Here is a 16,046-nt window from a genome sequence, read left to right as displayed (position 1 = left end):
ACGCTAATCCTGTGGACGCATTGTTGAATTTATTTTTGATTGATTTAAAGCTTTTAATGCATACTTGGCTTAACACAGATGTTGTTGGACAAACTTGTTTAGCCATGTATGAATGTCGACAGCTTGTGTTATAATGTCCGTCGTACAATACGCTGTATGCTTGCTGCTGGGGATGATAGATGAAATAACAAACCAGATTTATAGATCGATTCGATGGAGATTAACATCCTTGTTCTGGTTATTTTAACGAGCATAGGACACTTAAAATAGAAGTGTCATCCAGAAGTCAACTCATAATTCCTCCCTCGTACTATTCAAATATATATTACCTACATCTTCATTATATAAGGATTATTGCCACCAAGTTTTATTGAAATCCCTTTGGTAGTTTAGGAGGAGTAGAAGTTCAATCTTTTTGTAAGAAAGGCATAACTCTGACAAAAGTGAAGGTATCTTGTTCAAACATAAATCATGAATAACTACACTGCATAAAGATTCACTAATATTGCCATCAAGTTTTATTGAAATCCCTTTAAAAGTTTAGGAGTAGTAGCAGTTCAATCTTTTAGTAATAAAACTGACAAAATTGAATGTATCATGTTCAAACATAAATTATGCATAACTACATTGCGTAAAGATTCACTAATATTGCCAACAAATTTTATTGAAATCCCTCCAGTAGTTCAGGTAAAGTAGTTGGCCAATCGTTGTGTCTAGATCTACAGAGGGATGGACAGACGGACAATCCATTAGAACTTTGTTGCAGGGATGAGGTAAAATAAATTCTGTCTCTGGTTAACTGTATTTTTTTTTTCTTCTAAATATTCGAATTTCAGATAAAAAAAATTCTGTTGCAAATCAAGGATTGTATCAATGGATATAATAACCCACGGGCAATCTGAAATTGCTGGGTATCTAGAATGTACTTAACAAATTCATAGAAAATTCCAGTGGGCTAAACCCCAGTAGGTATTACGGTAGGTATTACGGTAGGTATTACGGTAATCTAACGACATATATAACAAGCACTAAGGTTATTTTACCACTAAAATGTGTGATAACAGTATCACAGCACTGAATAATCATATCTCTGTGGAAGCCAATTAGTACATTCTTATGTAAGCAAATATCTCTAAATGCTGAACTTTGTCTTCCAGAACTGACATCCAGTATTAAACAATTCCATTATATGCACTTTATAGTCGCGCTCTCTCACCAGCCGTGCACAGTAAGAGTGATATATCATTATTACCGGGTATTCCGACGCGGCTCAGATGTCCATTCATGATTTTCAATCAAAACTCATTTCTTTATAAATTTATACAAACGGTAGAATAAGGTTGATCACCTTGTCAGGTTGGGTTTTTTTTTAAATCATTAGTTCTCAGGATTGATAAACCCACTATAGGTACCTGTTGACATAGATGGAGAGTCAACAAAAGGTATTTACGGAGAACAGGTCGTTAAAACCCGCTCTGGGACTCTGAGCCCACACGTTTTTAGGTTTGTTCGAACAAAGGCATCACCATACTGTTTTAGGCTTTTATGCGCCCGTCTATAAAAACAAATCCCTCTTTATACGAAGGTGCAGAGCCAAGATCATTTGATAGTCAAAGGTGTGGCCTTGTTAAATAATTACAGGCTTTCAAGGGGTACACTTCGTGACATAAAACCACTATGGAAAAAAATGGAAATTCCACACACACACACACACTCACGTACACAACACATTACAATATGATAGAGGGATATATTGCGAAATACTTTGTCATTGTTAAGTAGCGTCTTTCATCGATAGGTGTTATTTTTCTAAATCTTTTATTCTATAATAAAGTTGAATCACTTTTAAAGAACAAAATGTGTTATAATCTCTACATAAAATATATATATATATTTTTCCACTATATCTACATTTATGATTTGTGATGAACGTCAAATAATTAAGATTTGTTTTACACATATTGACAATTATATATATAATAAGATGGTATATGTGTAAATGGTTTTAGCATTTGAAGTGGGTGTAATAGACTGAATATATAGTTGCTGGTTCAAGTATTTAACATTTTGATATCAAGGTCAATTTGACTAAATTCCTACATGCAAATAATGTCAATTTTACTCAACCTGAAATTACGATAATACTATCAACTGAAATCGTCATTATCATAAATTTTAATTTTTTATTTGTTTTGACGTCCTATTGACTGCCAGGGTCATATAAGGACATGCCAAGATTGTTGGTGGAGGAAGGCCTGAGTATTTAGGGTAAAACCACCAACCAGGGGTCAGTACCTGGCAACTGCCCCACATGGGAATAGGACTTGCGACCTAAAGGTGGCTGGCTTGTTGTAATAGTTCAAGACATCTTAACCAATCGGAAACCGCAGCCCCTATTATCCAATAATCATATAATGTACCAATTATCAATTTAACAGATTCACTTAAATTTTACCTCAAAGTCATCTTATTCTCATCCACGTAGGATTCTAATGTCTAAATATGGTGATATGTTGGGACATGTTCACCACTCGCCCCCCAACCCGCCCCCCTTTTTTATCATAAAAAGAAGCATATCAAGTAAAACATGTTTATGATGAACATGGTTATAACAATTTGCAACAAAACATTTTCATTCCCCACCAAGGTCCTATTTCCTTTTTGTTATATGTCTCTATAACAAAATTTGCTTTTAATGAATTAATTCTGTCGGTCCTTAGGGGTTAACGTTGGTTATGGCTGTTTTAACATTTATAGGGGCAGCAGTGGTTAAGATGTCTAACATGTTATCACAAGCCCTCCACCTTTGGATCATAAGTTTGAATCCCATGTGTGGTAGTTGCCAGTTAATGACTGCTGGTTGGTGGGTTTTTTCCGGGTACTCTGGTTTTTCTCCACCAACAAACCTGACATGTCCTTAAATGACCCTGGCTGTTAACAGGATAAACTAAACAACCATATAATATGGATATGTCTGGTATCATAAGTTGAAATGTCTTTTTTTTTCTCTGTAAATATTTGCATTCACTTGTAAGTGACACCCAAAACGTGACCATTATGACCTTACTAGTGTTGACATAGTAACATCAACCATCACCTTCCAAATGCCTGTTCTATCTTGTGAAGTATATAAACAGTTATCTTAGTCTAACTTCAACAATCTTAATGCAGAGACCCAAAATGAGTTGATAATGTAAATATAAAAGCATTAAACTACCTTTTTATGGAATCTCTCAATGGTCTATATATAGATGCCAGAGTTTTAAAGACAATCATTTCATAATGTGCCATATAGACCATATATTCCATAGGAAGAAAGTTTAAAGCTTAAAATTAATGCACTTTACATCCAGTGCATTTTAGTAAAACTAGCTCATATTTTTTACTCACAACACCCTGGCGTCACCAGTGTCATAAGGGCAGATAACTGTCGATGAAAGATGCAACCCTAAATAAGTGCGGAATAGAAATACTCACCTGTTGTGTCGGTAGTTACCGCTGTGTCTACTGATACGCATGGCTTGTGCTGCGGCTCTTTCTTCGTAGGGAATCGCATGCTCCACTCGCACTCTCCGCCCACAAACTAGCCTGTTGAAAATTAATTATTTGTGTTAATAATATGACAAATTTTTTTTTTTTTAAACTTGACCATAATCTTAATATTGTAGAAACAAATTTGTAGATCAAAATATAAACCATAAAACCTATCTAAGCAACCACCTCTGTACACAGACCACCTGCTTATTAAGACAACTTTTCTTGGGTCCCAAATGAACAATTTCAACACAATTCAACCTGTGTATAAAGACCACCTGCCTATAATGACCATTTTTTCTGTCTCTTGGGTGGTCTTTATAGACAGATTTGACTGTAGAAATCATACACATAATAAAAATTTGATCGGTTTTGATTGTTTTGTTTATTGTTTACATCCAATTAACTCATTCACCCTCTGAAATTTCATAATGGACCGATCTAGTCTTTGATTTAGAAGAGTCTAAATGTGTCTTTAGGGGTAAATGAGTAAACAACACAATAATTGTCATTTAATTAGAAGAAACCAACATGGTTTGATTGAGAAGAACAAGCTGGTAAAGGAAATGGTGATATATAGCTGATCTTCGATCATTTACCAAAAAAGGTCAACTTGGCCCGCTATGTACAGGTGAGTACATTTGTACCAAGAACATCAAGACTCAACGTCTATAGGAAAGCATTATACAATACAGAATATAGGATAGTTTCCTTAATATTTTAATTCTTTCACAATAATTGCAAAATTTTGTTTAGGAATTCGGGTAGCTTTGGATTAGTTTAACATTTTGTTTTAAAAAAGTCAGTCATTTAAGGACCGCCTCCCCTGGTAAGCTGTTTCATGATAATGTTGTGTCTCCATGTAAAATTTTTAAATATCCTTAATTAAAGTGCTCCAGCACTGACAGAGCATAAACAATACTCGTCTTCTGAACAATGTGTTTACACATGTAAAGGAATGTCTATTAACACCAAAAATAATATAAAATAACTTGCCTTGCTTTTGGTGGATCCGCAATCCGTACTTTATTCCATATAGGACATAATACCATGGATTTTTTTTGGGACGCAATTATTTGTTTTTTAAATTTTTATCTTGAAGTAAAATAAGAAGCTTTTTAATGGTGTAAAGAAAGTAATTTTTGTAACAGAAGAAAGATACGAATCTGTCTGCTACTGTTTTAAACAGGGAAATAATACAGAAGAAAGATACGAATCTGTCTGCTACTGTTTTAAACAGGGAAATAATACAGAAGAAAGATAAGAATCTGTCTGCTACTGTTTTAAATAGGGAAATAATACCATTCGTCAGAGGTATACCATCTATAGGACTGTTGACCAAACTTACGCCAGACACTGTATTATCACTAGAGCCAACATAAACCCATAAAAAATATAACAGACCACAAATAGTTATGTATTTATACGATTGTACAGGTATATGTTTCAAATTTTTCCATATGTAAAAGTTTAAGATAGTGTTGGTAGCCATTATAATAGTATCTTCTAATATATCTATATATCCTGCCAAAACATTTTTTCACACATATCCCTTTTCAAATTGACCAGTTTGATAAAAACCTTCCAATAATAAAGATTAGGATTTATCTTACAGTTGGCAATACGATTGCAGAAGATTTCTATCTGATGTTTCTCGTTATGCTATCACTTCCCTACGCCGGAGTGACTTTGCTAGTATGACCCAGTTTTGTACTTTAGATCATTAATGTGGATCTCAAACATGTATGTGTAGGTATCCTAGAGACAGCTATGCTATATTACTGATGTCAAAAGATAGTCTTGAACATAAATATATGATATCAAAAGACAGGTGATGATTCAAATTGTCTATTGAGGTGGATCTTGAGATGGTGACAGTACAAAAGGTTTTTGTTGCATTTAGTTTGGCAATCATAAATCAGTGGTTATCATAAATTGGTGGCAATCATAAGTGGGTGGCAATCATAAGTGGGTGGCAATCATAAATCGGCAGCAATCATAAGACAGTGATAATCATAAGTCAGAGACAATCATAAGTCAGTAGCAATCATAAGTCAATGGCAATCATAAGTCGGTGGCAATCATTTAAGCATATTGATGTCACTTCTTTTTTAATTTCATCAAGATATGAAAGAAATTATGTTTGCAAAAAATTTGAGAATCCGCTAAGGTTTAAAATTTAAGCCGGATACGTTGTGACAGCCTAACCACTAAGCCACAATAACCCATTCTTTTACAGTTGACTATATATATATACCACATGAGAACATAAATTAAAGATAATATTTTTATATATGTATAAGAGTACTTTCCTCTTGTATCCAATTTAATTTAATGATATGCAAATCGCCTTCACAAACATTTGTTCCATAAGCAAGCATTTTCTTAATTGACACACACAGGTATAATTTTTACATTAAATATGTAAAATTTAGATACTGCTTGTGAAAAAGATTATACAATCATGATCATGCATCCAGACTTCAGTCAGTCACTATCTCTACGGGATTTCCATAATATTTTTTTTGTTGTCGACAAATTCTCGAGAATTCTTACACAATTGTTGCAGATGATATGATTTCTTTGTAAAGTTTGGTGATGGGAATGATGTAATTTACACATAAAAACTGAAATTTTCAGTGACAGCATGCATGGCCTATAAACTTGCTAACTTAATGCAGTTTTATTAGGTTATGTAACTACATACAAATTTGAAATTACTGTCAATGTGAAAACAGACTATTTGAAAAAATAAACTCTTCATAGCCAAATTACCATATACAATTTGAAGCGTTATCTTTTTTAAAGGCACATGTACACTACCTTTCTGAAACGGCCATTATTTTTTTTAAATGTGAATGTAAAACGAGATCGATACTTTCTGTTTATTGAGTTGCAAAAGTTATTAACTTAACGTTAATACTACATTTATCATCACCTTCTGAACAATTTAATTAAAATAAATAAAATATTAATTTTCATAACGCGGGTTGTCTTATGGTTTCCGCTGTCATCCTAAGTACTCCTCGGTAGTCCACTATCACTGCACAAGATGACAAAACAGCGAAATGACTCTCCACTATTTTCACTTATCTTGAATATCCTGGAAATCTTGCATATGTTCAGTGTTGTAACCTCATCTTTATCCATTAATGTATATTTTCTGATGTTAATAATGCTTTTGAGAAACCTTTATTTTTTGCTCCGGAAAGGTAGTGGGACTTAAATTTGATAAATTAGATGATAGATATTTACATTTTGTTACTATATATTCATTAGAACAGCTCGAGGGAAAATACATCTTAAGTTTAAAATGAATATAGTCTGGCAATGGCAGGCTAAATTTGGTAAAAATGGTATAAATATATCCAGTATGATTTCTAATGAAATAGAAAAATCATAATTCCCTTAAAATCACTCTGCATGCAAGGAAATTTATCTATACTATAGGAATCCTAAAACGTCTTCCCAGCTGGCTATATATGTACGTGTTGACATTTCCACGCAGCCTCATTCTCAAAGAGTTAGATAAATTTGATTTTAGAGCTGTGTTAAATTTACACAGGGATTCTCCACCATTTCATATGTCAAAACAGAGCAAAGTAAGCAGAATTTGACCGATGTTTTGATAATTTGTAAGGACTTTTGGTAGGCCAATTAACACATTTATACTGGTTTTCTTTGCCTGACTATTCACCTTTTTGAATAACCAAATTATCTATTTCTTCTAATTTTCTCATATGCAAAATACCTTTATCAGCAGTCAAATGAATATTATAGAATGGTGTAAAGATAATCCGAAATAACGATTAAATCGACCAAAAGTCAATTTGATGACTGATTTAACATCTGAAAATTTCCATTGAAACAGATTGTTATTGTAGATTTGTTGCAAATATTCAGAAACATAATTTTGTTGAACAAACCCAAAATGAAACTCATATTTCGTCTATTCCCTTTACTTGAAGTCAACATTATTCAAGTGTACGATAGTCCTTATACATAATCAAGGTCAATGCAGTGTTTGGATAGTACAGCTATTCTAATAATAAACCAGGTAAGATAGAACTTAAGATTTTGGAATTTTTCCATTATGCCTGGTACTCTACTTAATTCTATAATAGCAATCCATATCTTTTAACCAATTATCATATAATATAAAAAATTATCAATTTAATCATTTATAAATTTCATCACTTAAATTTTACCTCAAAATCATCACCATGTAGGATTAGAATGTCTTAACATGATGTGAGGGTCAGAGGAAACTCATATTGATATTGTCAGGGTGATAAAATATTTTTAATTTTTTTTTTTTTTTTTTATTAAGATGTTCACATGCAACATGCAAATACCTACTGTGATGTCATAATTAATACTATTACACATGTTTTTAATTACGGAATACTAAATGACAAAATTTGATACATCCTGACATCTATGGTTAAATGGGTGAGAGTTATGTGATAAATGCAGGTAACGTACTTTGTTTTGATTTATACAAAGACTCGTTAAGCTCAAATAACCAATTAATACAAACAGAGTGTGCCAAACAATCGTAATTAACATATCACCTTCATATACCAGTACCAGTAATACATCTAACTATATATGGACAAGATTGTCTCCTGATAAAATGTAAACAGGAAAAGAATTCATATCCAAATGACTCTATCGATATTATCAATGATCTGTGAGTAAATTGGTGTGCAATTCTATGGTCAGCTTGTTGTCACGTAGCCATGTGATGACAAATCTTTGAAATTCGAGTCGACGATCTAATATACCTTATTAGAGGACGTTAAATCTTAATGCATGACACATGTGTATTTAAATGCTTGATTTCCCTGCAATAAATTTTATGCATTTTGACTAATTTTCAATAAATTTAATGAAGTAATTAAATTTCCACACACATGCAGAGAAATAATGGCATTTTCTTGCAATAATTAAGTTATATTGCATGTGACATTTCTGAACAACTTAATTGATATATGGCTTGGACTTTTATTTCAGATGAAATAAAGTAAAAAAAAAAATTTTACATTTTGTATTCATCTATCAGTTTCAGGAAACCTAAGTACCGTATTTGACCCAAAAATGCCCAGGGCTTTGAAAATATTGAAAAAATGAAAAGTTGCTTAATAAGACAAAAATTATTGCAAACCTATACAGTTTTGATAGTTTGGGTATTATGCCCGGGCAATTGAAATGAATGAAGCCCCAAAAAAGGGAGGAGAGCTTATAGGGGCATGGGCGATTATTGGGTTGAATACGGTTAGTACAATAAGCCTGTGGTATATTTCAACGGTATTTAAATATAGTGAAATAGTTAGGTGAAAGGGCAAATGAAATATAAATGTTCTCAAATTAAATGTTTTAACAATGCATGAAATGTACAAATTGGATAAATAATGTTTTTGCCCTTATATGCTACGCATCAAATATAAAACCATTTGTAGAAATAGACAAAGGTCAAATGTTCTTGTAAGGAAATGATACACACACCTGCTGTGTATTCGTATAGACCTAGTTACCTAGTGAATGTATAGTACATCATCATTACCCAGATATATTGGATAATAAATAATACATAGATCTTTCTTTTGCACCTTTTCAATATCTCGTTAAGGTGTGGTAAAATACAGATAGCATAAATGGCAAAGTCATCAGCGTAGCTACTTTTTATTTAGCTCCACATACAACACACGATGAATATCATGGAAATTGTTCATTATCATGTGTATCTAGGGAGCCCAAACTCATCAGAGCCGTACTTTGAACCGTGGATTCTTTACTACCGTGCTCATAAAAAATTTAGTCGCATGTAAGTACACGCGAAGACTTTTTGCAGAAAACATATAAATTACACAAGTGGAATTTGCTGGGAAACCCTAATATTGATTTATGACCCTGGTTGTAATGTTCTTGTGTATACAGTATTTGTGAAAACCGAATCAACACTGGCCTTTAATAAGTATATTGATCTCATCATAGAGATCAATCATGGTTATTCAAGTTGTAAAAGTCACTCTACCGGATGAAACCCTGAACACTAACGTACGTCTTCAGGACAAAATCGATCTGGAGTAAACCAGCTTCAACCTTTCTCAAACAGTAAGAAAATAAAAGATTACACTGTTTTAATCAAAAAATTATTTCTTGAAATGAAATCATCTAGAAAAAAATTTCTGTACAAGTTATGAATATCACAGATTTCAAATTTGTAATATTTTAGTGGTCATTTAACACATACACCCCTTAAGACACATTTAGACTCTTCTAAATCAAAGACTAGACCAGTCTATTATGAAATTTTAGGGGTGAATGAATAAAACATATTATGATGATATGGTGCAATATTTTCCCCTCATTTAGTGTATGAACGAAAACTATAATGACTCTTGTTCAAAACCTATAGCTTTTAATTATATATATACTGAAACAGAACCTATTTTTGTCCAAAGGGTTTTTTAAAAGTTCACTAAAACACGAAGCAAAATTGGCATAAATGTATTGTTTTACATTTCTTATGTAACATATAACATAAAATATTGATGAATTCCACGTCATTGTTTAGTATTTTAATCGGTACCGTTGTAATTACAAATCGTTGATCAATACAATTAAGCAGGTAAAATATGTATGTTGTACCCGAGCCAAAGTCACGCATGTTAAACAAATGAACTACATAACCACTGAGAAGGTGATAAAATGATTTTTTAGGCAAGACCGTTCACCTAATAAGGTAAACACACTACTATCAGAGCAATTTGAGCAGTTCTAGACAAAAGATGCTTTACTCTACGAGCAAGGGACAGGGTTCGGCATACAAGATGTTTGACCACAATGTGTAATGACGGACAGCGTGCGAGTTTGAACATTTCACACGCATTTCACCACCATGAGCTTTTTTGGCATATATCACAGTAAAACCGACTGATCTAATTTCCATTAGAACTGGGTTTTTTCCCCGATATATGTACAGATTTTAATGATCTCTTAGACTGAATTGTCCCTTTAATCACTATGTATGGGTATGGATGATTATTTCTCTCTCATTCATTCACTTTTGTTATATCTTCTGTTGACCTTGCATATTAATGCATGAGGAGGCTGATTCGATACAATGGAAAATTATTTTCAGGACATCAATACGAGTGTTTGTCAGGACACCGGCCATTAAACTGGTGACGTCATATTAATACTGAATCTGCTGCGACATCAGGTATCATACAATAGATTTGATTATTCTCCTCCTAAAAGAACTACGTTAACTCAATCCCGCCAATTAATCTTCAACCTTGTTTGAAACCTTTTTACAAAATATCTAAGGGAAAGTCACCAAACCGTCCTATTGAAGAAGACATTACTGTCCAAGCTGTCGAAATACAAACCTTTCTTTAGTCAATATAGACAACGATTTTACGTGAGTTACACACATTTTGATGACAATACATTTAATGTTATAATCTTCAGGAGGGGATAGTCAACAATCTTCTAAAGCTTCCTTTGACTTTGAGTGTTTTGTTGTTTTGTTTGTAGCCAATATTTAGATACCAGAGGCAAAGAACAAACATGGCAGCCAACCTGGTGTTCAAACAGGATGCGATGGTATAGGACTAATATTAACACGACCACAAACATTTGCTGATCAAGATTTAAGGTATCATCCTTGTTAAGGATCCGTTCAGCTGTTGCACAAGGTCTGGCGATATGACCAGCAGTCTAATTAATCAATTTCTGGATATATCAGGCATCACTATTTTTTGTTTCCAGATGTGCAGCAAATTATACTTTTATACATGTATACAAACACAATATGTGGAATGTCACTTTGAATTTAAAGAAAAATCAAATCTATTGAGTCAAACAGTTTCTTACAGTTGATCCCGATTTTTTACTTAAAAGGTAAAACAATATCAGACTGTATCTAATCAAGTTAATGAATGAGTCATTGATTTAATATGTTTCTCTTTCTTTATCTATCACATATTTTCATATATTAAGTAAAATGTTTGATAATGAAATTTTTATAAAATATATTTTCATCTCCTCAAGATATATCATCAGAGTTACTGTAATGTGGAAAGGCCACCGTGGCTAAGTGGTTAAGGTGTTCCGGCATGTTACCACTTTGGGTCACAAGTTTGAATCCCATGTGGAGCAGTGGCCAACTGACCGCGGGTCTGTGGTTTTTCTCCGGGCACATCCTTAAATGGCCTAGTGGCTGCATGTTAATGGGACAAATGAAACCAAATTGTTTATATGTGAATAGTTTCCTCTAAATAAATTTTTACATGTGAATGATATAAGTCGGTTTCGAACTGTTCAGGGTGGGATGATTTTCACACTATGCAATATTCTGTATTTGCATATTACAGAGTTATCTGCCCTTGCAGGTAGGTATTGATTGTGACGTCATGTGTTTGTGAGCGTAACATCATACATTTAGGAGAAAATGACGTGAATTGCGTTCACAAAATAATGACGTACGTAACAACTGATACCTACCCGCAAGGGAGCTAACTCTGTAATATGCAAAGACAGAATAAGTCTTATTAAATATAAGTTACTTTAAACCTGCTCATTCGTTGGTGTCAGAGCAAATATGTTCCCCGAGACTTATAATGAAAGCAAATCAACTGAAAAGCTTAAGCACCAACCTGCCATGCAGTTTTCTTACAGCTCTTTCAGCATCGTCGGAATATTTATACACGAGAAACGCAAATCCTGGAGGGTTCCTGTAACCAAATAGAAAAGAACATCTGATAACAATACGGACATGAAACAAATGGTGGCAAACGACAAACAAAAGTCTTTATCCTCATGTACATTTGTACAATTTTAATGTGTTTAGATATACTAAACTCATGAAAAAAACAGGAGTAAGGTCCTACCTCCAGCCCCTTTATACTAAAATTATCTGGTCTCACAAAGCAGCTGGTCATAAATATACAGAAGTGGCCATCATTGCTAAGATAGGTTTTACATTTTTTTTTAAAGGCAAGTATTCAATTGTGAGAATATTTTGTAAATTAGCTTCAAAAGAATTTTGTTTTAAAACAATTTTGTTCTTGGTTTGCTTTAATTATGTTTTAAAAGTATTTCATTATTTGCTGAAAATATGTATACTCGAAAGAGAATTGATTTTCTTAATCGTTAATTTCAGGGGCCTGTACCTTTTCATATGGGAAAACACTTTTATATTGCATATGTTTCTTGAAATATGTTTATTTTAGAGTAATTCTCCTTATTTGGGAAAATATTTAGATAAAATTGGGAAAATACAGCAAAATTTCTCCTTTATTCAGCCCCAAATGTACCAAATAAAAATCATTGAAGACTGAAAAGTCATGCAAATTTGCAAATTTTCTTGAAATTTAACTTTGTTGAAGTCATCGAGAACTTGATATCACACAAGAAATAAAATTACAATGAAAAATGAAATTTTCAGGGAGAAAAACTATTAATATAAGCTCATTAAATAACATGTAAATAAAATCATTTGTTAAAAATGATTTGTTATATGGAATTTCAAATTCAATGAAATAACAGATTCATTAATTGTAATCTTGAATTCAATTAAGTAAAGTATGTCAATCAAATCTCAAATTCATCAAAACTAGCAAATCATAAATTCAATCAAATTTCTTATACAATGAAATAACAGATTCCAAATTAACTAAATATCACAAATTCAATGAAGTGTCTAATTTAATGAAATCCCAGATCCAATTCAAATTCAATGAAATCACTTTAATGAAATGATCATTTAAATTCCATAAAATCACAATATTTTACTCAAAATACATTCAATTTAATCATAATGAAAACAAAATCTTATAGTTTACCAAAATTACACAGAACAGTTTAATCATTAAATCATTCACATATGTAATGAAAAATAATGTTTTAATTACCTTTGAATAATTATACAATACCAAAATATCAAGTAACATAATTTTGTTAATTAAGATTTCAATTATTGGATTTCCTCATGATCAAATAAGGGAATATTAAGAAATGAGGTCATGACAAGCTAATGACCCTTGACCCTAAGTCAATTCAGAATGACAGCATTATCTGTTTCATTTGTTATATAAAAGTTTGAGATATAGTAAGATCCATATCATCTCTCTATCTATTTTCACGTTAACATAAGACACAATTTTACAGAAGACAACAGCCTGAGGCTGCACTCATCTTCAAACGTTTACGTTCCTTCCTCAGGGTCTAAACATACATAATACTCTAAAACCATCAGGAGCCAACAAATACAAGCAAAGTGGTCTCTAATGTAAACTCCATTTCATACAGATATGATCTTATCTAGAAGTCCTTGATTACATGTAAATGGAATCTAGCTATATATATGAAATCTTAGTCAAAATGACCGTCTTGGAGAAGTATTTAACAAGAATAAAATCTTTGACTAGCTATATTGCAAAATAATAAATAAATATCAACTAGAACACTGACACGTCAGAAAGGGCCCCGCTACCGTCTGCTGACAAAAATCTTAGTCACAAAGCCACAAATTCTAATTATTTGTAAATTTCAATTACATATGTAAATATGGAGAAGTATTTACAAGAATAAATCTTTGTCACTTGACCTTTGACTTATTAACCTTGGCCCAATGACCTATACCTTTGGCAGCAGTCAACTCTTGTTTAATTCTGAACAACTTTGCATCATAATGTTATAACAAAATGTTTATCGGTTAAGAGCAACAACATTGTGATTTTTTTTAAATGTTAAAATCCAAGATGGCCGATTTTTTAATTTAATTTCAGCCTGAAAAATTACCAAGCAGATCTAGGATGGATGGGGAATCATCATGTAAAATATGGGGAAAATACTCCACTCCCTTCCATCATTAATGTGCAAAAGAAAAAAAAACGGACAGACGGACGGACGGACAGACAGACGGACAACCTGATTACTATAGGGCACCCGCATCTCGATGCGGGGCCCTAATTACATGTTGACGTATATACAGGGAATAAATCTTGGTCACAAAAGTGTTTAAATAAATAAATAAATAAATAAATAAATAAATAAATAACTAAATAAATAAATATAAGGAGAAGTATTTACAGGGAATAAATCTTGGTCACAAAAGTGTTTAAATAAATAAATAAATAAATAAATAAATAAATATCAATTATGTGGAGATGTATGTACAGGGAATAAATCTTGGTCACAAAAGTGTTTAAATAAATAAATAAATAAATAAATAAATATCAATTATGTGGAGAAGTATTTACAGGGAATAAATCTTGGTCACAAAAGTGTTCAAATAAATAAATAAATAAATAAATAAATAAATAAATAAATAATCAATTATGTGGAGATGTATGTACAGGGAATAAATCTTGGTCACAAAAGTGTTCAAATAAATAAATAAATAATAAATAAATAAATAAATGAATAAATAAATATCAATTATGTGGAGAAGTATTTACAGGGAATATTATAAGCAACAATGTTTCAACTATCGAATGTAATATTCTAATATCAGAGCACTCCATATATCAACTCGATTATTTAATCAGAGAAAACATACCATAATAGAACACATTATCATTTCAAATCTTTTTCAGGTGAATTCCCATTATAAAATTGTATATATAGAAGGACTTAATCTCCAAAACAAACTTTGCTTAAACTGCAAAAGTACTTTTGTTCAGTAAGTATCACGATCAGTCAACCCTGACCACAAAATCACCACATGACATTTTTGGCACCGTTAATTTACCAACAAGAAAAATGCAAAAGTACAAAATTCAACAGGGGTAGATTTTCATAAGTTTGAATTTTCACAGTACGGAGTGAATCTCACTGTTATTTTAGAAATGTCTAAACTGTCAACAGAAACATTTAATTATTTAAAGCACCCCTATAGCACTTGGAGATTCTGAACCGGTCAGTCAGTATACCAGTCGGTCAGCCCACCGGTCGTTCTGTCTACCGGTCAGTCAGGGTAATATTTTTGCTGGACTGTTTTGATTATTCACTTACCTATTGTATAACCCCGTGTAACCTGTATTTTTCGCAATTTAAATTCAAGTTAATTCACGGGCGATTTAATTTATGGGATGATAATGAACAATTTCACATCAACACGTTGAAACGTTTTAGTGCTTCGTACTAGCTTGTCATTTTTTACATGAATCGGCAAAGATATTCGTCATTGATGCAGATCGTTTCTGCAGTCGTGGATTTCTAACTCCAAATTGTCACCATAAAAAATCATTCAACTAAAACAAATTACTTAAGGCATTTACATTTCAATTATGTTTAAATAAATTAAATAACGTAACGTATAAATGTTTAGTTCACGATGGTTGGATATACTTAAAACATGCTTTTACTTTTCGGTCGCCAATGGTTTGTTTACGCAGTCAGTATAATAATATTAGCCGCAAAGTTTTCGTATTTATAAATGGCAAAATAAAAAAATTTAATGTAATTTGATAATTTGGTCAAACGATGTTTTAATGAAA

The 16,046-nt window shown here is 32.2% G+C and overlaps 1 protein-coding gene across 1 annotated transcript in view; it reads right to left on the bottom strand.

Annotated features, from left to right (window-relative positions):
• The window catches only part of LOC138324441 (serine/arginine-rich splicing factor 4-like), a 46,348-nt gene extending 33,624 nt beyond the window's left edge, over positions 1 to 12,724 (bottom strand). The window contains exons 1-3 of the mRNA XM_069269508.1: positions 12,717 to 12,724; positions 12,201 to 12,278; positions 3,478 to 3,588 (exon numbers count right to left, since the gene is read on the bottom strand). Of these exons, the coding sequence (XP_069125609.1) occupies positions 3,478 to 3,588; positions 12,201 to 12,278; positions 12,717 to 12,724 (197 nt within the window). The remainder of the gene's footprint in view (positions 1 to 3,477; positions 3,589 to 12,200; positions 12,279 to 12,716) is intronic.
• Between the last annotated feature and the right edge of the window lie 3,322 nt (positions 12,725 to 16,046).

This window comes from Argopecten irradians, chromosome 5 (assembly GCF_041381155.1).
Source record: "Argopecten irradians isolate NY chromosome 5, Ai_NY, whole genome shotgun sequence".
Classification (NCBI taxonomy): domain Eukaryota; kingdom Metazoa; phylum Mollusca; class Bivalvia; order Pectinida; family Pectinidae; genus Argopecten; species Argopecten irradians.
Note: the sequence above shows the minus strand (reverse complement) of the source record. Positions and strands in the feature narration are given on the sequence as shown.